Source organism: Amblyomma maculatum, chromosome 1, assembly GCF_055883805.1.
Source record: "Amblyomma maculatum isolate TAMU_Amacu chromosome 1, ASM5588380v1, whole genome shotgun sequence".
In the NCBI taxonomy this organism is placed as follows: Eukaryota; Metazoa; Arthropoda; class Arachnida; order Ixodida; family Ixodidae; genus Amblyomma; species Amblyomma maculatum.
The window spans coordinates 28,804,392-28,828,491 of NC_139344.1; the positions used below are offsets into that span (position 1 = coordinate 28,804,392).

At 44.5% G+C, this 24,100-nt stretch overlaps 2 protein-coding genes across 4 annotated transcripts; one reads left to right on the forward strand and one right to left on the reverse strand.

The window, feature by feature from the left end:
- Positions 1 to 339: 339 nt before the first annotated feature.
- brn (beta-1,3-galactosyltransferase brn) lies at positions 340 to 1,866 on the reverse strand. Its single transcript, XM_084587903.1, has one exon. The coding sequence runs from the start codon at positions 1,726 to 1,728 to the stop codon at positions 427 to 429; it is 1,302 nt and encodes a 433-aa protein (XP_084444029.1). The 5' UTR covers positions 1,729 to 1,866; the 3' UTR covers positions 340 to 426.
- Positions 1,816 to 23,739, forward strand: LOC146202007 (retinoic acid receptor RXR-alpha-B-like). 3 transcript variants are annotated; one of them, XM_084587902.1, is made up of 4 exons: positions 1,816 to 1,953; positions 2,998 to 3,265; positions 4,773 to 5,440; positions 13,077 to 23,739. In XM_084587902.1, the coding sequence occupies exons 1-4, from the start codon at positions 1,935 to 1,937 to the stop codon at positions 13,325 to 13,327; spliced, it is 1,206 nt and encodes a 401-aa protein (XP_084444028.1). In that variant the 5' UTR covers positions 1,816 to 1,934; the 3' UTR covers positions 13,328 to 23,739. The 3 variants fall into 3 exon arrangements, with proteins under 3 accessions (XP_084444028.1, XP_084444026.1, XP_084444025.1); XM_084587900.1 differs by lacking the exon at positions 1,816 to 1,953 and having other exon boundaries at positions 2,335 to 3,265; positions 13,077 to 13,358; positions 18,191 to 23,739; XM_084587899.1 differs by lacking the exon at positions 1,816 to 1,953 and having other exon boundaries at positions 2,335 to 3,265.
- Positions 23,740 to 24,100: the final 361 nt, after the last annotated feature.

Genomic DNA, 24,100 nt, shown 5'->3' on the forward strand with positions numbered 1-24,100 from the left:
TGACGGCAAAATCTATCACCTTCAAGCATTTTTAACGTGCACTATTTGGCTCGTTTAGCGAATCGAACAAACAGGTGTACATTCCATTTGCTATCCAAAAATTTTGAATATTGCCATGCCCCTAAAACTAATTCGCCCGAAAATGCATCTCGCAGAAGCTATAATCACTGTGCAGTAGCCTAAACTGCACCCCTTCCAAGGTGGAATTGTCCAGGAAAAAAGAAAAGCCATGAGTTTAGTGTCCCTCTGACCAAAGCATTTCGCCAAGTCAGAAAACGCGCAAATCAAGCTGCCTCGCGCCAATTTTGAAGCAGTAAGGCGGCTAATCAAGCAAAAACGCATATTCAAAACAATTTATTAAAGTAAACAGTTTTCTATAACATAATGATGGACGGATTTTAAAAACCTAACTGTTGGCACAACTGGTTACGCCTGGCCGCGGCTCTTCTGCTGCTCCCAGACACGCACTAAAAGTTCGGGGTCGTCGAAGCCATGTGCAGCCACCAGGCCATCGAATTCATGGGAGGTCTCAGGCCGGCCCCAGAAACGAAATGCGTCGCTGTGCAGAGGCTGCAGTCCGGCTTTGTGCGCCACGATCCCCAAGAATATGTCGTCGAAACGAAATGGGCGCGTGTACTGAGCCACCTGGTACAAGTCACCAAGTGCTGGCTGCGAAAGCACAAATGCACCCGCCGTCACATACGGCGGAAACCGCGAGAAGGGGTATTCGTCCAATGATAAGTACCATTTGCTCCAACGATGGCGCATTGGCCGAGAGCGGGGAAACACAAAGCCAGCCCAAAGGCGGCCGTCTCCAATGAACGGAGCGGGAGTGTTTTCTTCTTGAGAGTCTGCCGCCGAGAGTCCCCATGGATTGCGAACGAACTTGAGAAGGTTCTTCACTGAGACGTAATAGTCGTCGTCGACAAATAAAACAAATTCAGCCTTCCGGCAGTGCTCGAAAGCCCATCGGAACCCAAGCATGGTTTTGATGGTGTTATTGTAATAGGCATCCACAAAATCCGCTTGCACCAAATCTCTGTGACGAGCATATTCGGCGTCAACTTCGTCTTGCATCTCCGGCTTGCCAGTGCCGAGCACGAAAACGCGCCTTATGACAACATCCGCAAAGCGGGCCTCGAAACCCCAACTTCGACGAATGGCATCCCGCTGTGCTGTGTGTTTTAAGGCTGATTTCACGAGCAGAAGCAACCGCACTGTGCCATTTACTTCGGCACACTTCTGTTCGTTGCGAATTTTGAAGCGATAGCGCTTGTAGGAGTTGATGGGAACAACACCCGGCGAGCGGCCCTCCTCCAGTGCACGGAGGAGCTCGCGTGCATTCACCTCCAGCGGGTACGTAAACCGCGAGTATGACGTTTCCCAGCACATCGTGTACAGCCCAGTTGTCTCAATAATCAATACTACCACCGAGGCAATGATAAGCCATTTCACTTTCGGCGACTGCAAAGCACGAACTAGCTTAGCACGTCGTAACATGGGCGTAGAGCGGCAATCAGGAGAGGCAGTCATGAGCGTCGACTTCGCATCGCCGCAGTTGAGTACACTTGGCAAACGTTTCCATGAGGGACAGGCAAACACAACACTGACCAAAATCAAAGCGATCACGAGGCCGGCATGCAAACCCACCACAATGACGCCTCCGATTATGAGACAAGCAGGAATCACATGAACTGAAGGGCGCAAAAACGCCGACATACGCCGCATGCCGCGTTTACGTGAGCAACAGCAGTCCGGTCCGGTGGCGAGTATTTTTGGCAGTACCTCACAACGATCTCAGATGGCGCCACTACCCACTACGACCCAGAATTCCGCTTTGATGCCGTCGGCTGGGCACTGCAACGAAATATCTGTGGGTTTGATTGGTGCAGTATTAACTAATATGTGCATGAATTGAGCCCGGCCTCGAGCCCATGGCCACCCAGGAACGAGGTGAGACCCTGTAGGTTGTTTCTATTCAGGGCTGGAAGCAGACGCCTTTACCCCTGTTGTTATTAAGTTCACTGACCCAGTGTCAGGCTGATGTCCTTCAAGGGCGGTCGTCTATTGTTTATCAAAGGCGTCTATAGTAGCATCACTTACCATTGCTTTGTTTTGCAATGCTGATATAAGTTTCGCAGCAGTGGATAAGTGTTTCGTTACGGAATACACAAGCTTCGTTCTTGCGTTTTTGAACGAATAGCAGCGAGTGCTAACGTAAATTGATTTGTTCACTTCTGCTGCAGAACCGCGATCGGTACCTTGGCTTGGATATTTTACCGTTTATGAGGTTAGGTTAGGCTGCGCTGCCGCGTTGCGGACTCTAGCAAATGAGGTTTCTGCCACAGCGGTGCGTGAACCCGGGAGCGGAGACACGATGCGTGCTCCTCGCGCCTGTTTGTGGCTCAATGCTCGGCAGACGCGCCTTGCTCTGCAGCGCGGATTCACGGTCGAGGAGTCAAAGGCGCGCGGTGCTCGCTCCCGGGGCGCCGTTGCGTTCGTCACCTTTGGCGTGCCTCCCACGGGGGAGAGAGTCCGGACAGCTGCGCAGCGAGAGTCGGCTGTACTACCTGTACACGGTCGCCACTCAAGGACAACCGACTGGTCCCGAGGTGCGTCACTGCGCTTCCCCGGTGCCTGCGGTAGGCTGCCACTCATCGTCGACCAGCGATAGCACAACTTTAGCGGTTGACTCGCGGTTGTAAACTCGTGAACCCGGGTCTCAAGGTCGCCACCCGAGCCTCGTCGACGTGTGCCCGTGGCCAAGGCTGCCTCGTGGCGCCTCCCCAGCGGCCGTTTAGTATACGAGCAGGTAGCGGTACGGCGCGCGGCGGCCGGTTCTCGTGTGCGCACCTGTTGCCGTCGGCAGCATGTACAAGAAGGAGCGGCCCAAGCTCTCTGTAACGGCTCTGCTGTATGGCTCCCCGGGGCCCGCGGCCTCGTGGCCGGCGCGACCGCTGCAACCCCCTGAGGTTTCTCCCCCCGGCATCCGCGCAGCGCCGGGCCTCAACGGCGGGGCCTCCAACGGAGTCTCCAGCAGCTTGCCGCCACAGCCGTCTTTCCTGCTGAGCGGCTACGGCGCGCCCTCGGCGAGCCGATCACCGTTGGATGGCCGGCAGCTTAACAACGGTCCTCCGGCGACTCCGCAGCCGCAGCAGCAACAAGCCAGCACGCGTTATCCACCCAACCACCCACTGAGCGGCTCCAAGCACCTCTGCTCCATTTGCGGAGATCGAGCCTCAGGAAAGCATTACGGCGTGTACAGGTGAGTGAAGTGTGTCCTTACAGCATTACGGACATTTATGTAGAGCTAACGGCAGGGTTGAGGCTGCTGGCACAAACATGAGCCAGCTCTTGGCAAATGTTATGTGCAAACAGCTTTCACTCGAGTTGTATAATGTACACATTCAATTAACTATATTTCTTGCTGAACTAAAGTTGTACAAAAGACAGTAGTTCAATTTACATGTGCCATCTGCTGTTCTCTTCTGCTCATAATATGCCTTCATTCTCTTGCATAAAACTAAAGCCACTTGTGTACTGTGTACGAAAAAAAAGAAAAGAGAATATTTTTAGGTTTCCCATGGACAGATTACGTTGCTGGATTTATGAACTTTAGCTTGGTCTTTTAACACTAATTCATGAGATATATTTTCGTGAACTAGTGTTACAAGACAATATGCACACGAAGCAACCAACAAGCACTGCATAATGCCATTCCAAATTTGTCTAATATTGGGACATATTAGAACGAAGTATCTGTTACTGAAAATAAGTTTAGTCCAAGAGGTAGCCCGTTTTAAGATCATAGCTTTATATCTGCACTCTATACTTTCTTATGCATTACATTGGTCACTGTGAAAACAAGCTGACAATGCCACATGGAGTTCCTACAGTAACGTCATTGCAGATCGCTAACATATTCACTGCAGCACCATTTTCCAGGGCACCTGTGTGTCATGGCCCGTCGATGAGCCACAGTTAAATGTTCTTTGACGCTACGTGACTGTCCAGTGTGTTTGTGTAGCCAGCTTCTTTAAGCAATGAGCTCCGCTGCGGTGGCGCAGTGGTTAGTGCGCTCGACCACTGTGCCCAAGTATGTGGGATCGAATCCTTGCTGCGGCGACCATGTTTCGATGGCAGCGAAAAGCAAGGCACCCGTGTGCTGTGCGATGTCAGTGCACGTTAAAGGACTACAGGTGGTCGAAATTTCCAGAATCCTCCACTACGGCATCTCTCTAGCCCGATTCACTTTAGGACCCCATAAACCAAGCCTAAACAAGACCTTCATGGCATGACAGCAATTGTGGCCATATAGGTTGCGCGCGGGACATGAGCCACCAGTGATTGATGGTACAGTGAATGTATTAGAGTCTGCATTGAAGGTGTTAGTGTATTGAGTAAAGGTGTATGAAACTTGGCCCCCTAAAGCTACTGCATAGTGCACCATTCTGTAACTACGTGCCATCAGTAGTCAGGACACTTCTCTTAAAAGAGAATGTTACTTAAAGCTCTCTTTCTCCCACTTTCTCTACCTAGTGAAATTCATGTCACATTTTATTGGTGGTGTTCATTTGCATGCAGACAAAAGCATAGTTTTTATGGTGCATACACGTGATGAGGCAGTGTGTAACTCATTTGTGGCATTTACCTGGCCCCCGCTTCCACCAAAGAGAGTGTGTGCATAGCTTTATTCTTTTTTCCGAAAGAGTTCTTGTGCATTTTCAGTGAGTGTCACAGCATGTGGGCTTTTTGCCATGTTGCCTGTGCAGCTGTGAGGGATGCAAGGGCTTCTTCAAGCGTACAGTGCGGAAGGACCTGAGCTATGCCTGCCGAGAGGATCGCAGCTGTGTAATAGACAAGCGGCAGCGCAACCGCTGCCAGTACTGCCGCTACCAAAAATGCCTCGCATGCGGCATGAAGCGAGAGGCTGTCCAAGAAGAACGGCAGCGCACCAAGGACCGTGCTGACAGTGAGGTGGAGAGCACGAGCGGCGGAGCACCCCCCGAGATGCCTCTGGAGCGCATACTGGAGGCAGAGCTGCGGGTCGAGTCACAGACGGGGACCCTCTCGGAGAGTGCACAGCAGCAGGACCCAGTGAGCAGCATCTGTCAAGCAGCAGATCGGCAGCTGCACCAGCTGGTTCAGTGGGCCAAGCACATTCCACATTTTGAGGAACTTCCCCTTGAGGACCGCATGGTGTTGCTCAAGGCTGGCTGGAACGAGCTGCTCATTGCTGCTTTCTCCCACCGTTCTGTAGACGTGCGTGACGGCATTGTGCTTGCAACAGGTCTTGTGGTGCAACGGCATAGTGCTCATGGGGCTGGCGTTGGGGCCATCTTTGATAGAGTCCTCACCGAACTGGTTGCAAAGATGCGTGAGATGAAGATGGATCGCACCGAGCTTGGATGCCTGCGTGCCGTGGTACTTTTTAATCCTGGTAAGCAGTGTTTGTGCATAATTTTCCTTGCCTAGCCTGTTTAAAGGCCTAACCTGCATTATTCATGACTTTTTTTCTAATGGTTTTTCAATCTTTGTGAGTTAATGGCTTTTAGGTGTTCTTAAGGACTTCATTTAAAATATGCAATTAAAACTTTTTTTAAAAACAGGCTGAAAATAATTTTAACTTGAAAGGGTGGTTGGTAATTCATATTTAAAAAAAACAGCATCTTGTATCGTTCTATCTTTCGCTGTCCACGTCTTAAGGGTGCGCCGTTTTTTCCAAACAATTTTAAAACAGGCAAAAATGCAAATCCAAAACAAAGGAAGTGAAGCCGCAGAGGCTGCTTGGTGTGACATCCGGGACATTAAGGTTGGTTTGTCAAGCTTCGTTGGTTTCTTGGTTATTGGAACTACCTGGAGCCACACTCTGCACTTTTGTTAACATCTCTAAGAGAGAGTAGAAAGCTCAATCTTTAGAAGGTCGGTGACTGTACATTTTATGACCGGACAAGTTGCCCTTCATGTTCAACCCAATGCAATGAGAGCCAGCCTGGTTGCGCGACGGGTTGCCTCACCTGACCTGTTAAGTACAGAGAAGAAAGTACTAATGTCATTTTATGTGCATGTATTTCTTATACGACCATCGGAACGTAAGAGGTGCTCTGGCATACAGCTGTTATTGCTGCCTTCTAGTTGTTCATTGCTCAGTTGCTCTTCCCCGTAAGCTTTTAAAAACAGAAGGTGGAGAAACAATGCTAGCAATGTGGAAAATAAGGCAGCATGCATCAATGACAGATAGCACAAACCTTGGCTTCAGTACAGGCCATGGTCTTGGAACAAACTTCAGGAATTCTCATCTCGTTTATTAGGCTATGGCCAGTACATGGTTTCATGATGTAACAGGTAAAACGAAGTAAAAGAATACAAAGCCTGCTCATGGGAGGCAATATATTTAATTATGCACTTTTATAGAAATGGTGCTTTGTTCATAAAAGACAGTACACAGTTATTTTGCGGCTGCATTTTTTTGGCTTCTCGTACTAGCATGTGTCTCGTACTAGAGCATGTGTAGCACCATCACGTATGCCATAAGTTCAATGTAAGGCCACAAGAAAAATGTGCCCCTTGTTGATGGCTGGATTGCATAAAGGCCAGTCACGCTCGCTGTTATAGTCATCAACCAGGCTTCCAATTTGTTTGTGCAATATAACTTTTATTTTAATTTTTAGCGTAGGACGTCTTTCATCACATGAGCTAAAACTAATGCTTGAAGAGTAAGTAACTAAAGGTGTGGGAAGCATGCGACAATGCCAGACTCATCATTCAGGAAAAATAGGACCGCACATTTCCGAGAAGACGTTTGTCACGAGAGGCCTGCACGGCAGTGATGGACTACAAGAAACTTGTACAAATGCTGTGAAATGGTGATGCCATAGTCGCACTCCTGCTGCATTGTCAACAGAGTGAAGTCACCGGCACTCATCCCAGAGCAACCCTTTGTCCAGCTTATTCATCCTATCTTCTCTGATCTGAGTTTCTTCAATTGAAATGCATTTTATAGTGTAAACATCGCAACACAGGAGCTTAGTCACATACTCATTTTTAAATCTGGGCCAATCTGTGATCGTCGTGTTTACAGCTTCAAACTCCCAGTGGCACTAACAACTGGACTGCATTAATTAAAAATTACTCATTGAGTTTCAGTTAACTATCTGCTTGATTTGGAGAGTTTTGCAGTAAATTGTGCTCGCCGGTACTGAGGTTCATTCCTGCAATTCTTTTTTTTTTCTATATTGAGTTCCTTATTTTTAGAAATTTATGAAACTGTTTGCTGAAACACCTGTTATTAAGAGCAAACGAGTCATCTTCCTGTGCATTTCTAGGGGGTGGAATGTTCTTGGCAGTCATACAGTTAGCAGGGCAATGCATTTTTTATATTTACCAAAGCTTACACCTTACTGTTTTCCTCTCTATTTATTCAAGGCAATACAAATGACCGGGTGGTTTAGCTTGGGGCTAATCACGAATTATTGTGCACTAGCAGCGAGCACAATTGGTTAGAGTTTTACGGTTGGAAACACAAAGGCTTGCAAAAAGTGAACAAATATTTGAGATGTAGGTACTCTATGATAGATTATAGTTAACAGTGTCACCTAGACATTTACATTTAGTGACTTCGAAAATAGTATGTTTTTTTACGAGTTACTTTTAGAAGCACTGGTTTCTTTGTAAAGTTCTATAACCTTATCTTCTCATCTCTATTCTATCAAAAAAATGCATTTCTGTAATATCTCGTGATCATAAACTGAGGTTATACTTTTATAAAGGATACAGTCATCTGCAGATAGTCGATTGGAAACAGAGTTGGGAATTGCGTTAAATCCTTACACATAATATTGAAACCAAAGGGCCTAATACACTGCCCTGTGGCACCCAGGAGGTTCAAATTAGGACATAGAAAAGTTGCCATGTGTTAGAACACTGGTAGAGCGATTTTCCATGCTCTGTGTTATCAAAAGCTTTGCAGAAATCTAATAAAATAGTGAATCTAGCAGACAAGAGTCTTCAAGTGTCTTTGAAAGTCATGCTTAGTTGTCATTAATTGCGTAGAAGTGAACATTTCTTTCTTGAGCCTCTACTGGTGTGGTGATAAGTTATCCTTTCTTCACTTAAGACCAAATATACCATGCTATAATGTTTTCAATAGCCTGCAGCGTGTGCATGTAATTAATGCAGGTCTGTAATTGGACATTGCGAATCTATCTCCCTTTTTCGTATAATGAAAAGACATCAGCTCTGTTTCAATCAGCTGATGCTCTGCTGGTGTGATTGTGCTTGTGCGGTTGTGGCTGAAACCAATGAGCAGTAATTTATATGAGGAAAAAATAGTGCATGAAAAATTTGAGGTTTTGCTCTTGTCTGGAAGAAAAGCATGGCACCAAGGATTTCAAGTTTCTGAACAATTTCTGCATGTGCGTCTCTTAGGACCAGCCTGTCTTTTCTATCTGTGCCTAATTGCCTCTGGCCACGAATATATGGCCTCGGATCTATTTCCATTTATTTTTAAGCAGTTTTTATTTGACCAATCCCAAATTGTTGAATGCTCTTTCCTGGCTTCTCTTACTTCATTTACATTTCCACCAGAGAGAAATGGGCTCGTGTCGTCTCCTTAGAGCACATTAGTGCGCATTGCTTCCCTCTGCACGATATTGTTGACATTAACATTAAAAAAAGAGGGCCCCAAAGTGCTCCGCTGGGTCACGCCAGAAATCAATAAAATTGTTATGAGCATTAGAAGCATGCTGCTGGCGGTTCTAAAGAAAAGACTTAAACAAAGTAAGACCAGCTCTACGAATACCATATGTGTACTCGATTTGGCTGCACTTTCTCCATCACGTTCCGTCAACCACAGCAGTCAATCTAGCATGCAGGAAATGCAACAAACACACGAAGCGCTTTTTCTTAAAAGTAACATGACAGCGGAGTCATTTGCTGCTTGTCTGCTACGGAGCACGCCAAGCAGCTTGTACTGTTTGCACGGGAAGAGAACTGATGGGGAGGCTAGTGCAGAAGTGCAGGAGAACTTGTGCAGTATGGCGTCAATTTGAGTGCCGCAGTACAGGTGCCACTAGCTGCTCTGACAAATCGAGTGCGAAAGTGCCGCACCGCCTGAACTAGTGCAGAAAGTGCAGCCAAATTGAGGAGGCCACAGAACAGCTTGTGTAATAAATACGTCATGGTTTAGGTCGTGAAGCTCTTGACTGTAGTCAGTGAAAATTCTGAGAGCAAGTTTGCATTCATTAATATTTTAAATTATTAATTCCTTCCGAGTAAATAATTCTGTTTCCATGGGCCTGCTTTTGCAAAAGCCATGGTGACGGTCTGAAAGCATGTTATATTCAGTGGAGAAGCTGTGCATGCAGAAAAGAATAATCTCTAAACACTTGGAAATTACAGTAAGTGCCGTGACTATTCGATCATTTTTATCGACACCCTTAAAGAAAACAAACTCCAGCAACTTTCATCTCATCCTGGAAACCAGACACAAGAGCCGGATTTAATATGTATGCTAGATGAGGTGCAGCAATATCAATAACATATTTCACTGCCTTCATTTGAAGGCCATCAACTTCAGAAGAATTAATCCTTTTTTTTATTTCTGAATCTGTAAGCATGGGACAGACTTCTTTCCTCCTTTAGGCAAAGAAATAGTGTTTCCTTGCTTTGGTATTGGAGCAAGCCGAGCTGAGTTTTCGGCTGCTGGTTTTGTTACTCCGAGGAATGTTCATTGAAATATACTTAACTAGGGGAATCCCAGATGATTTTCGATCACCTATGGTCAATTTAGAAGTGTTTTCCCCTGTCGTTTGTCTATTTAACCCTTTCACTGCCACTCTCGAGATAACTCGGGAGACCCCACACGTACACCCCTGCTGCTCCCGAGTGTACTCGTGTTGCCTCTTTAACTCACTTATTGTCACTTCTGATACTTTTCGTGCAAAAATACCCTGGGCATGTTATGCCATCTATGGAGAGGCCACATAGATCCTGTAGGGTAAATTTTAGACAACAGATGGAGTGGATGTTTGAAGACAGCAAGGAAGCGCCCCTATCACCCAAGAATCCGAGGATGAAGGTGAAACCCGACGAGTGGAATAAAAATGTTTACATGTTCTGCACAGCATCATAGTATATTACTAGCATAAAATTTTCATGTAGCTAACTTGCAAAGAAACGAGCCCGGCCAACATGCAAAAACAAAACAAAAAAACTGCAGGGAATAAGGAGCAGTCAGACAAAAACTGCAGTGAAAGGGTTAAAACATGGTTGAATAGTTTCCAAACTTTGTACTGGACGCTCCTTTTCTGCAGCATCGAAAGAGTGGTTGCCATAGTGCTTTTATCTCTTCACATTTTCTAGTTTAGTTTGTTCCAGTACCTCTTAAATATTGCAAGTTTAGCTAGGTCTTTGGTCTTCAGGAATTCTTGAAAAAGAGCGTTTGTTTCAGTTATCATCCTTAAGTAAAAAAATACCCGCTTTTCACTTTCGATTCTCAGGTGGCTGTTCTAGATTACAGTTTGATGCACCCTTTTATATAACAGCATCTCAGTGTCTGTTTTTTGTTTGCCATTGAACATTTTAACTGCCCTAATACATTGCTCTTACCCTCTTGAGTTGGTACACGATGGCACACCTCATCATTGGCAGGACTTGCAAGCTCGGCTGTGATGCTACCTATCGAGGTCACCTTGTCGAGAACATTTTCATCCTGTCTCCCTTGGAGGCCTCACATTTCTACATTGGTGCTGCGAGAGATCGCTCACTTGGAACCATTCTGCTTCTGAGTCGTTTGAGAGCAGAATCATTTTCCTGGCACTTAGTGTGTAAGCTTTCATTTCCTTCCTTAAGGCAATTGTTCTGGCCCTCAGCTCAGCCGGTTGCTTCTTCATGCTCTCGAACTGTTATTTTTCTTTGCAATAGCGCTTCCTTATGCACTACCAGTAATTTTATCACATGTTTAAGGGTTGTCTCTTATGTCCCAATTGGAATTTTTAGCCTCTGTGAACAAAATTACTGGTCAATCAGTGTGCATGTGCACTGCGTCCTGGTCGAAGCGACCAGCACTATTAAAAGTGGACTGGTGACAGCCTCAAGGATATCAGAACGTGACGATTTGATGTAACTTAAAGGAAAAGCATCACTGCCTATCTGACCCTTCAACAAGACATGTGAACTGACAAAAAACTGACAGCCAATTTAGCCACTAGGATCCCACTTTGGTTTCAAGTTTCACATGCTCATTAGAGTACAGTCGTAAATTAACACATTATGTGAGGTACCACCTGATGTAGCTATCAAGTGCCACTTTAACCATGCCGTAAGAATTTACGGGGTGTGTCAACTTAGCGGGAAACTGGGAGTGCGTGGCTGCTTCGCATTGTGAGTGCTACCGCCGAGAGCCAACGAGAAAGGGCTGCACTGGGTGCATGCATAGAAATAGCAGCCGACCATGCTTATTGGGCATTCTCAGTAGGTTTGATTCCCATGCTTACGAGTAGGAACGGACAAACAAGCAAGCATCGGTGAAATGTGGGAGTCGAGGTCTTAGTGCCAGTGTGCTAAAACAATGTGAGATAATCCGTAACCCATTATATGTTCAGGCTAAAATGCACATCATTAATTTGAAGAGAGCCACTCCTCAATGTCTCCCTTTGTCATGAGGACAATAAAGCCATATAAGTGTGAATTAAAATATGTACTGTACCTTTTATATGCAGTAGTTCACACATACAGCGCTTTTGGGTTTGATTTGTTAATGTTTAGTCCTGGACAGAAAAATATGCACCACGTTGCGGAGGTCAGAATCTTGTGACATGTTGCCTAGTGAATAAAAATGTACATTAAATGCATGTTCCGATTATATTTACATTTTGTTCCGCACACAAAGGCAGCAAGCATTTATTTCTATTTCTTCAAGCAACGCTACAAAAAAAAGCTTAAACATAGAAGCAAGGTCTGTGTTTCTGTCAGCTACTGTACATACATGGCCTGCATTTTGTTACATTTGGTGTATGCTGTCACTAAACTTCGCAAAATATAGGCGACATCCACAACCGGCATATTTTTTTTTTTATTCCAGACATTTGCCATCAGGCATATATTTGCAATGGTGAACAGATGAGCCTCGCCAGGCCATACGAAATGAGCTCTTGGTCTCTCATAGCGACGAGTAATAATTGCTTTTTCTATTTTATTTTTCTTCAGTTTTCATATTGAAAAACATCGATTTTTAAGAACCATTTCTCATGTGACTGCTGATATCCCAAGGATGGTTTTCTACACTAAACATGATTGCTCAGTGTTAAAAACCATGCTCACCTCTGCACCACATGGGGTAGCTCTTTTCATGTCACAAAATTTTAATAAAGTTGGCTTTTAAGGCACATAGCAGGCCTACACCACAGCCTTTAGTGGAGTTCGGTGCCAGTATTTTCTCATAGTGATCAGCAAGTGACTGAAAGTCTGTGCACCTGGCTTAAGTGCAGTTCTTATGCTTAAGGTCTTTCTCCACATGAGATTGCTTATTTATTTATTTTCATTATATTGCAGACTTACTTGATCCAAGTAGAAGATTAAAAAGTAAAATACAAGAACACAGAGCTCACATCACTTCATACATATAACATATTATATAATCATTTTCAAAACTCCTAACAAAATGTAAATGGACAGCAAGAAATTTGGGACACACCTGCAGCACCTCCAGTAACAAAGATCACCCACAAAAAGATGCAAAATGAGGACAAAAATGGTCAAAGCTCCCAGTGTCTGTTTAAAACCTATTGTTTAGGGCCAATATGAAATGTTCAATCTTGTTAACCTCTTCAGGCAGCAAGTTCCGTCCAGAGGTTGTTCATGCAAGAAATGAGGACTTGTACATCTGTCCCATAACTTGCATAATTTCCAGTGTGGATTCTGCACTTGGCAACATGGGTTGCAGCTTTTCTTCCTTTGTGCATTCCTAGAAGTAGGGATGCGTTCTGTTGCAAGAGCAGTGGGAAGCATATTTAAATGAGCATGAAGTACAGCACATAGATTCCCCTCATAAGAGTGTGGACAAATTGTCTCTGCAGAGGCCAAGGGGCTGCGGAGCACTGCGCAAGTTGAGGCCCTGAGGGAGAAAGTGTACGCCGCCTTGGAAGAGCACTGCCGGCAGCAGTACCCAGACCAGCCTGGGCGCTTTGCCAAACTGCTGCTGCGGTTGCCAGCTCTGCGCAGCATTGGCCTCAAGTGCCTCGAACATCTCTTCTTCTTCAAGCTCATTGGGGACACACCCATCGACAACTTTCTTCTTTCCATGCTGGAGGCCCCCTCTGACCCTTGAAGCCCTGCACGGTGTGGGCTTCAGTACAGCGGTACACCCCCATGACTTTTTTTGTGTTTTTCATCCGGTTACGTCTGGCTAGGAGGGCTTTCACAATATGAGCCTGTGCCTATGCCTTGGAAAAAATGCTCTGTGATGCCATTTCTAGCACCTCTTGCTGACTTGCAAGCAGGTGAACTTTCTTTAATCCATACACAGATCTGAGTCAATTACAGTGTGGCCACAGATCTGTTTGGGGCACTTGAAAGAGGAAACATTCTGAAAGGGAAAGTAGTCACTCTTTGTAAAAGCAGTCACTGTACTAGATGCTTCTTTTAGTATGTTGGTTGTCTTGCATAGTTTCCTTGTTTTTAACCTTTAAGACACAACCTTATGAAGGAGTCATTTTTAGAATAGATTCGTTTGAGTTGGCATATATAATCCTCACATGCATATTTAATTTAATAAGGCAAAGTATAAAAGAAATCGGACGAATGTGAATAACGATTTTTCTTTATTACTGTAGTACGAAAGAGTAAGCTGTGCGTGCCTTTTCTGATCAGTTGTTAGTCGGACCACTTTCATAAAAGGAACTCGGGAAATGGCAGCATCAGGTTTGGAAGTGATAACGCTAAGGTAGATAGTCAATTCAGTGGTGAAAATTTTCTCAGAGCATGTAGCTGTAGATCATGAAAGAGAATGCCACTGTCAGCAATCCATTGAATTATATGTAACCATTTTCTTTCAGGATGTCCGCTTTTGAAACTCATAAAAGAGCTAGTGTTTTTGTGTGGATGTAAATGTTAGCTTAAAGTCTCCATTCAGTGTCATGGTCACCACCATAGGTGCTTTGCCTTTTGACCTTGTGTCGTCATTGAGTGATCCTTGTTATAAGACAGTCATTAAGACTGTAACAACCTGCATGTGAAGAATGTGTGAAGATATGTCAGCTCACTGGGTGCTCAGGAAGTTGCATTTTTTTTTTTAATCTAAATGACAGTGCACATCTTAAGCTGTGGCTCTCTGTGTCAACCCTGGAAATTTTCATTGAAAAAAAAAAGAAAAATATTGATATAGGCGGTGCATTGGACCTAAAAAAGAACAGTGAGCCCATTTTCTGTGATGGTTTTAATAATGCATGTTACTTAGTATTCTTTTCACTTTAGTCAAGTGTTTCACACATCTGTGCTTAAGCACAAGCACTGAGTGAGAAAGCTTACACCTCAATATACCAATTCTTCTATCACTTAATTCAAGTCGACTTGTATACGGGTAAACATTTACGAGAATTACTTTGATGAAACCTTTTGGCATTGCTCTAGACTTTTGCATACTACAGAAGAGTCTATCCTCCTTTTCCTCTTGAAAAGTTACTTGCTGATTGTATGTAAGCTAGCTTTGCTTTCAGATTAGTTGGGTGGCACTGTCATTTGGCTGCATTTTTCATTTCCCAAAATAATGACAACCGGTTTTTACTTTTTTTTACCTTATTGATGCGGCGTAGGGTGCTTGGTGTGCAGTAAAGGAAATGTGCGGTATCTGTCACACTAAGTGGACACCTGAACCACACCTGATGGTGTTGGTCAGGTGTCCACCTTTCTGCAGTGGAGAGCTGCAGAATAATTTCAACCTATGTGGCCAAAATTGGTCTGTAGCCCTCCACTATGACACCTCTTTCTCCCATTTCCCAGCTTCTCCTGTGGCATGGTTCAAGTACAACAGTGAAGAGTGACAGATAGTGCACCTGTCCTTATTACCTATAAACCATTTTACAATTTTATTTGAACGAGATAGTGTTTGGTGCTGATATTGGTGTTGTCAGTGAAAAATCACGAGCATGACACTAGCAGGCAGTAGCTGGCAGGTGACATGATTGCGTGCTGACTGGTCATAGGGTTGCCTGACGTTGCATTTGGCTGGAGCTGCCAACTCAGGCCTCTCCTTTCATATGTGAGGATGATGTCATAATCAGCCTTCCAGGACACTTGCATTCATGCTACCCCTTTGCCACGCAGGCAAGCTCATACGGATTAGTTAAAGAGGGGCTTTATATGTCAGCCCAACCGCGGTGGTGCAGTGGTTAAGATGCCTGATTACTGCGCCGGAGTACCTGGGCTCAATCCCGACCGCTGGTGGCTGCATTTGGATGAAGGCGAAACGCAGTGACGTCCGTGTGCTATGCGATGTCAGTGCATGTTAAAGATCCCCTGGTAGTCGAAATTACTCCTTAGCCCTCCACTACGGCTCCTCATTCTCTCTCCACTTTCACTCCCACCTTCCTTCACTTTCCTTGTGGTGTGCGGTTCAGGTGACCACAGGAACAAGTGTGATACTACTGCGTGTTTCCCTTCCTGTGAACTAATTATATTATTTATTATATGTCTGGTGGTAGCCTACGCTGTCACTTCATACCTTTGAAGGTGGAGCTTAAGTGTCCCCCATAAGCTTTAGTGTTTCAAAACAACTTAGGCTGTAAGGGACATTGTAGCAGAGGGCAGATAATTTCGACCACCTTTGCTCAACATGCACGCTTTGCACCGCATTGCACGGGCACCCTGAGCCTCGCCTCCGTCGATCAATGTGGCTGCTGCAGCTGGTATTGAACCTGCGTCCCTTAATGCCCTAACCACTTCATAACCAATTTTCGTTTTTAAGGAGAGCAAAAGGTTCCAGCATAACTGCTGTCACGCGTAAAAGCCATGGCCACGCTAGTACCTGTCAGAGCCAAATACACACAATAGCTCAATGCATGCTTAGAACATTAATTAAAAAAAATGGGGTTTATTCTTAGTTTTCTCTTTGAACATTTCCCAGTAAGCAGTGCCACCTACCCAAACTTGGCCTTGGCTTGTGCTCATTTCTTACCATGTCACAGCGTTACTTGAATTGTCGCAAAAGGTGAACGTGCTCCAGCTTTGCTCCGAAACGTTGGTACATGCAGTGTCGTCGGATACAACGTTTGCAGTAACCGACCGACACAATCCTTGTAAAAATTATATGTGTGCTTACAAAGCAGTCTTATGTACTGTCACTTACCTGATCTGTCATGCAAAAGCATGCCTTGCATTGAACAGTTGAGGCTGGCGGCAGCTTGCTTTTCAGTAAGGTGAGCGAGCATGCACACTCAAATGAGCATGTGGTGTGCCTCCGTGTGATTTCATATTCAAAAAATAATTTCATTCTGAGGTTTATGTAGTGGACTCCCTTCCAGTCAAACTCTGTTAAGCTGTGATAGAGGAGACAACCTCGGTCAGGGAGCGCTGCGCTGCTCTTTGTGCCAGCGCCCTCCGTGGAGGCCTTGGCAAAACCTCTGTGCAGTGTGGTCGTGTCATCTTCTCCCACCCCCCCTCCCCCATTGCTTCATTCGAGAGCATATTTATGTGCGCACAGTTGTTGCTCTCCTCCTCCTGCTGCGTTCTGGCCGCTGCCGTCGCGTTCCAAGAAAAGGAAAGAAAGGAGCAAGAAACAAAAAAGCCTGCCATAATTTAATCATTGTGGCGCGTTTTTGTACAACTTGTGTGGTAAACTGTAATAGGGTGGTTGTCGGCCCTTTTGGTTAAGGTATCTCGTACCGCTCGTATCTCACACCACTTTGTCCCTGGCGGCGCGTAGCTGCATTGCGGAACTGAGTCAGCCTCTAACAACACTTGTTTCAATCGTATTTTCATACGCAATCCTTCTTCCGGACCTCAAACACTACGCACTCGCTCGAGCAGATAACTGAACTAGGGATTGCACAGTAGCTGTAGAACTACGAAGACAAATGTTTCCCTGGAGAGCTGTCCCTGCTTGCATCGAAAGTCGTCAGGCATCTCCTCGCTGTTCGTCTCCTGGAGAGAAAAAACTGTCTCAAAAATCGCATGCCTAAGCTTCTGTTCAATGACTCAGGTCGTTAGAACCCATTCATCGTTAAAAGTAGATAAGTCATTGATATTGGAGAGTAGCGCTGCAGCAGCGAACTAATTCCCCTGGCCACTGTCAGTCATCATGAACCACAGTGTATGGCGATATGTTTTGTGACATTGTAGGGAACAGATCCAAAAACACGCCGAAAATAGGCACCATGCCGGTAGCATTCTATGTAGTTATCACCGTGCTGAAGCGAATTGTGGGTGGCAATGTTTAATTTCATTGGCCATGTTGAGGGATTGCTTAAGACGTCTGTCCTCAAAGAGTTGAATGGATCCCTTTCAAGTGAGCGGTCACAGAGGGAAGGGAAGCTCCCCAACCAGCGCCTGAAGCACTTGTCGCTGTGTACATGCCTATCATTAATTCTCCGTGAGGAGACTGCACATTTCATTCTCTGAACTGCATGGACAGAGACATCGAGGCCTCCGCATTATTCTTCACCCTCCCATACCTTAACAACACAAGAGGTGCCACCTCGGTTCCTCAAGCTAACTGTTGCCTCGCTTTCAAATACCGAATCCGTGTTCATGTTTTTTTTTATATCTCAGAGCCTGCCAACAAGCGCTCTTCGAAAACAATGTTCACGTCTCCCCAGGTAGCACCAAACCATTAAAGCAAACTGCTATGCGTACACTCTATGGCAGGCATCATCTCAAAGATTTAGTTGCGAAGTAGTATTAAGAAAAAACATGTTTAATGGGAAAAAAAAGTTCAGAAGTGCCGGAATTCAGTTGTTTGAAATATATTTGCTATGTTGTTTTATAGTTATGTTTCAAACGTTATTTTAATGTGTAGGAGATTATATTAAAATGTTTCTTTGTAACAGTAAAATAATGCTTAAAAACAACATAAAACATTACGTAATACTATAGTAACATTCAGAAGTCAACATTAGTATGTTTCTTTTGAATGTTCTACTAAATGGTATTTGTTATGTCACAAAATGTTCGGTGCTACCTGGTTTTTTTTTTCCAGGACTTGGAGCGGCGTGCAGTGACGACATCTCGTTATTGAAAGCCCCGATAAAAAACACGTTTCCAACCAGCTTCTTTGTCAGCCAAGGAACCGAAAAATGCAAAAAAAAATGAGAAGCCCCTCTGGCAAAGAGCGCTGGCTTTCCACGCTTCTCTACGCGACGATTTTTCCTCCTCCTCATTCTCCTTCTTCTGCTATGTGTGCACGTGCGGGCGCGCCTGGTAACCCGCGCAGGCGGGTTGCGCAGGCTCCGCAGTCAGCCGTGCACTACACGACCGCGGCTGCGCATAGATTTTGCTGCTTCTCTCCGCTCCATCAGAAACAGAGTGCTTGCATCGCGGAGCAAACTCCAGCTTGGGTTTCCTATAAGCCGAACAACTCGAGGACGTTTTTGTAGTTTCACGCGAGTATGGTGCAAAAAATATGTTTTCACAGTTACGGCAGTGTAATACGAAATTCGGCGACAGCTGGTGCATAGCTACAATGTCACGTGGTCAGCTATTAGAAATGCCATTTGCAGTATAAAAGGGCACGCCACTGGTAATGCCATTATGTTGCAGAGCCACAAATTATCATACACCAGCTATGGCAAATGAAATGTTTTAGAATTGCTTGTGAAATGTTTTCATGGCTCCTTTGACTTTTGCTTGCCTCGGATGCCCCTACAGTATAGGGTGGATCTTCATGCTGCATCCTTTTTTGTGGCTTCAGCAGCATTTCTCTGCCGGTACCTGTTGACTTTGCATTCTGCTACACAAAGTTTGGTGGTTAAGATGGGCCCGCCACTTTTTCTTGGCCTGCCTATGGCATGTCATATACCACTTGTGCAGCAGCATGGTCTGTTATCACGCGCTTTCCCATTCCTTCAGGGTACAGTATGCTCACAAGCAACAATATGATCACATTGTACAATGTCAGGGCAGGCATTTTGCAAGTTTGCTCCCTCTGTGCCACAGCTTGTTTGCTCCTTCCACCTCTCCACCTTCCCCATGCCTTCCCTTTTTTCTGTGAAGGCTGCCATACGCAATGGTTTGAGCAGTTGAGACACTGACTGTAAAATATAAGAAAGCTATGTGGCTAACATGAGCCATTAAAATTGTGCACATGGCGGGTCTATGGGATTGGCTGGTGGAGTTAAATGTCCAAATTAACACCGGCTATTGAGAAACGTTGTAGCAGAGGTCTCTGGACAACTTCAACTACCTGGGGCTCTTTATCGTGTACTAACATTGCAGTGTACATGGGTGCCTTGCATTTAGCCTCCATTGAAACACACCTGCTGCAGCCAGGATGAAACCTGGGTCACTTGGCTTCGTAGTCGAGCACCCTAACCACTATGCCAACATGATGGGCCTGTGCACATGGGTTCTTAAAAAGAAAGTGCAGTCTGTAAAATTCAGAAGGGTGCAGGCATCTTGATTTCGGCACTTTGTAATTCACCAAAATATAATCTTTTTTTTGTTAGTTTCACTCTTGTAAATAGCATAATTGCCAATTAAATTGCATCCTAATTACACGGGAGCAAACAAGCTGGATATGCGGCGTCAGCACTGGAGTGCCTCGCTTCCACACCTCCACCAGCCACGCTTGCTTCCATGTCTGCCATTTAGCCACTTCCAAGAGCAGCTGTCATGAGCTTGGTTTTTTTTATTGTTGTTATTAAACCTAATAAACTGCGTAGATGGAGTAGTACAAGCCCGAGTGAAATGGTAGGCTCGTTGAGCGGCGCGGCCTCCGTGTCTTTTGGTTACATGAACGCCACTGGCCACAAGGAAGCTGTCTTTCACTGCTACTCACAAGATAACAGGCTAGCAGCACACCTCGCCACAGCTTTGAAAAAATGACAGTTTCAAGCCCTCACAGTGCACAGGTCTGATCACATATATGGTAATGATGACATTAGACATTTCCAATAAAGCCTACATCGAGGTTGTCAATAAATCGGCTAGTCAAGGCTTATTGTAATAACCTTCAATCAGATGCCTGTGCTATATGAATGTATGAGTGACAATGCATAACTGCAAAACACGCGGTTACATGCATGATGGGCCTATACAGTACACCCTGTCCACAGTTACTAAGGGCCCCGACTGGCATCAGCATTTCACACCACTTCAATTGTCACTGAAATTCACAGGCTGTCACGAAGGTGAATGTTCGGTGAATTTTTTAACAGTGACATAATCACCTTTCGAGTGCGAACTCTTGCAATGCCACAGAAGCACAGTAAACAGGCCTGTACAAGCAGGTGTTCTTTGAGTGTAATAGGTGTTCTTCCAGTGTAATTCTGCTTTTTAAACACGATAAAACCTATTTCATGAGCACAAAGGTTGTAAACATTTTTCAGCAAAAATTGAGAAGTCCTCCTATCTTACAGAACAGCTTCGCAGAAGGCTTGGAAACAGTGACATTTGGGTGGCTAACTTCAGGCGTAGTGTGAGGCTTCTGAAAATCATTTTTCTTGCTTTTGCAAAGCCCTTCCTACGTGTGCTATTCTTAATTACGGGCTTACTAATGGCGCCTGTATACTCTTACACTAATCAGTGGTTGAACTTCTGTTTAGGTGGATGCCTGGTAAGCTGAACAGATTAGCAAGACTCTAACTGAGTTTGTCTTCAAGGGAGTCCCTCGTAATTCTCTGAACTTCGTGGATGCTGAGTGTACATACCACGCTTGACACGCGAGTAGTTCTTGTAGCGGCTATTTTTATTTGTGCACAGAGTTTTATGAAGTTGAGGTGTGTGTTTGTCCTTTCAAAATGGCAGGTCTGTGGCCTGCTACATTTTTTAGCAGTTTTAGAGATGACTTTGCTGAGCATTGTTTTCACTTTCAAATTGTTGCATATGCCAACTGCATCTTTACTGTACATATTGCTTATGGTGCAGTATAATGAAGTCTTATTTACATTGCCCATTATGTCATGAGCAATCCACATTACAACATTTACATTACATGCTCGAGTGTCTTGTTCATGTCTGCAAGACTTTGGAGTGGCAAAAGAAACTGCATTGACATTGAAGAACTTACAATTGGTGTGCTGCTCACATCATCTTCATTAATTTGCCCACCTGTGAGCCATGGTGCAGCTATTGAAATAATTTTGCTAAATCAGCATTATGTGTGGGACAATGAAGTAGATATGTTGGAATACATTGCTCAGCGGCATCATTGTGTTAGTGCCTGTGGATAACTGGTTGCTAGTGTAATAGTCAATTGTAAGAGAAAGGTAGAACAGCAGTAGTGTGCAGTTTCAATTTGAAAGAAAATGCATTGTTCCTTGCTCTCAAAACACAAATTTTGTTTACCAGTGTTCGCATATTTTCAGGCAGCTTCTGATAATTTGTCTAAACCAAACCTGTCATGGTTGGTTGGCTGTATGTATTGTTTGAAATAAGATACTGTAGGTATTTATAACTTATGGCTTCTTACTGGCTTTTGCTTCACCTTGCTTTCATGTTGTTATCCATGTAAAATTATTGTGCCACTGTGATTCACGAAGTTGATATTGGGGATGAGACTACTTTTGTGGCTGATCAATGCATGTGCCTGCAAATGGCTGAAGTATGGGTACATAAAAATAAACATTATTTGTCACTTGTTACTTGCCCTTAGGGCTAATATACATATGTCAACTTGTTTTCACTCATGGAGCATGTGGTTTTCTGTACAAAGTGTAGTACTTTTGTAATTGTTGCTTTATTTCTGTAATGTGCTTGTTACTGGCAGATGCTGTTGACCTGCAGTACTTGAAGCAGTGAATCTCATTGCCTTTTTTGAACTTGATGTTAAATTTTTTTCCTCTCAAATGCCACTTGTTTTTGTAGCATGTACGGAGGCTTTCTGGGTAGTACTATCTGTCCTCTTTAGCATTGAAAAATGTGTTTTTTTTTTTTTTCTTTTTATTCATGCCTCCCTGCACACTCATTCAGCCTGTTTTCGTGGCAGTTATGGCACTTGTGCAAAAGGCCCTTTCTTCTCTCTCTCTCTCTTTCTCAAGTGACCACATTGCTAGTGGTTGTGGTCAGAATTGGACAAAGCAGCATGGTTTTGGAGCGGGCCTTGAAACACTTGCTGCAGGTGGTGAACAAACCTAGCCCATCAAGTTTTATGAAAACCTGAGCCAAATATTGTATCTCTGCTTATAGGAAAGAACACACAACCTCTGAAAAAGTGGATGGTGCTTTTCCCCAACTGTGAACCCTCACTGTTATTAGGACTACATTTCAACATGAGTGTTCCTGAATCCGCTTTTTTCACTAAATGTGGCGCCCTCTGGGAGTGGTTGAAAATTCGTCTGCTACTGGTTGAAAATGTCCTTGGTGCCAGCTAAATGACCACGTGTGTTCTTGACAGCTAACGCCATCTATCGCATACACCTGTAACTAATATTAACTACACATGGCCTCTGAGATCAGCTACGGCTCCGCCAATCGCAGACGCCAAGAACTGCGCATGTGCAGCTGGGGTTGGTGGTTTGTTTTCAACCAGGAGAGAAAGCGCATGCGCAGAGCGGCCTTGTGAAAAAGGCGGATTGGAACAGCCAGCCCCTGTCAACCATGTCGGACAAGTTAGTAAGGAAGGGAATACTGGGCAAGCTGATTTTCTAAGCTGTTCTTATTTTTTTTCTATTATAATGGCAGACAAGAATGCAGGTAGCAAAAGTGGCAGTAAATGAAGTGATAGAAAAAGGCAACTAAAAAAAGAGGCAAGAACAGTGTAAGTAAAAACAGTGAAAGACTGACTGCAAAGTATGCAGTGGTGAAGCTGTAAAACGAGTGACAACTGTCCAGAACATGTCGCAATAGAAATTAAAGCACCTTGCCTTTTAGTGAGAAAATTAAGAATAGTACCAGTGAAATGAGTCCCGCTGCAGTGGTACAGTGCTTGAGATGCCTGATTACTATGCCGGAGTTCCCGAGTTCGATCCCGACCAGCAGCTGCTGTGTTTCGATGGAGGCAAAATGACGAGGCGTCTGTGTGCTGTGCGATGTCAGTGCTGTTCGAAATTACTCCGTAGCCCACCACCATGGCTCCACTTTCGCTCCCTCCTTCTTTCCTTCCTTACGGCGCAGTTCAGGTGTCCACAGAACAAGTGTGACAGATACTGCTCCTTTCCTTTCCTGTGAACCAGTGATTATCATTACCAGTGAAATGATGATTTATCATTTTAATTTTGCATTGAAAATCACATTAAAGTTGATGCGATGTTCTATAATGAAACTTTGGAGTTACAACTATATCCTCCTGAGACCGGGAATGCATTGGGTGCACAGATTTTTCTTTAACTTTCAGAATAAGTCAGTATGGTTATGAAGGTGAAAAGAATTAAACGTTTTTTCAATAGCCCTGATAGTATCGGCTCAGTACGATGTCCAATATATTGGACACTGGGATTCTACCCGTTCTTTTTACACCAAGCGCGCATGTATTTACATGCCGCAGGTAGTGCTCTCAAACTCGTGTGCAATTTTTTTTATTAACTTCAAAGGTAAAGTGGTGAAAAAGAATGTAAAAGCGAGCCTTCCTCTGCTCAAAAAAAAAAAAAGAAACTTTCGCTCGCTTCTTCACTTTCTGTGGGCAATTTCAAAACATCTTCTCTCCTTTGTGATGCAGAAGCAGAGCTGGCATTTGGTACAAAAGAACATTGCTTTATATTAAAAAATTATAACATTTTATATTTATGATGTTATGATTTATAAATTTTAATTTTTAATTAAAATTATAAAATTGAAAAATTGCGTCAGCTGTCTCATCAGACACGCGAGGCCGGTCTGCTACACAACAAAGAGAGGCGATTTCGTCCGCAAGCCGCTAAATACCAACAATAATCGTCTGCTATTCATAACAAGGCCGGGGCAAAAGCGCGGTCAAAATGACCGGGTTGAGTCCCAGCGTCCAACACAGTGGACA

Coding starts and splice junctions, on each gene's coding strand:
- brn (XM_084587903.1), bottom strand. CDS start 1,728: ATGCGGCGTATGTCGGCGTTTTTGCGCCCTTCAGTTCATGTGATTCCT.
- LOC146202007 (XM_084587899.1), top strand. CDS start 2,871: ATGTACAAGAAGGAGCGGCCCAAGCTCTCTGTAACGGCTCTGCTGTAT. Junction 3,266..4,772: donor AAGCATTACGGCGTGTACAG/GTGAGTGAAGTG, acceptor TTGCCTGTGCAG/CTGTGAGGGATGCAAGGGCT. Junction 5,441..13,076: donor CGTGGTACTTTTTAATCCTG/GTAAGCAGTGTT, acceptor TTGTCTCTGCAG/AGGCCAAGGGGCTGCGGAGC.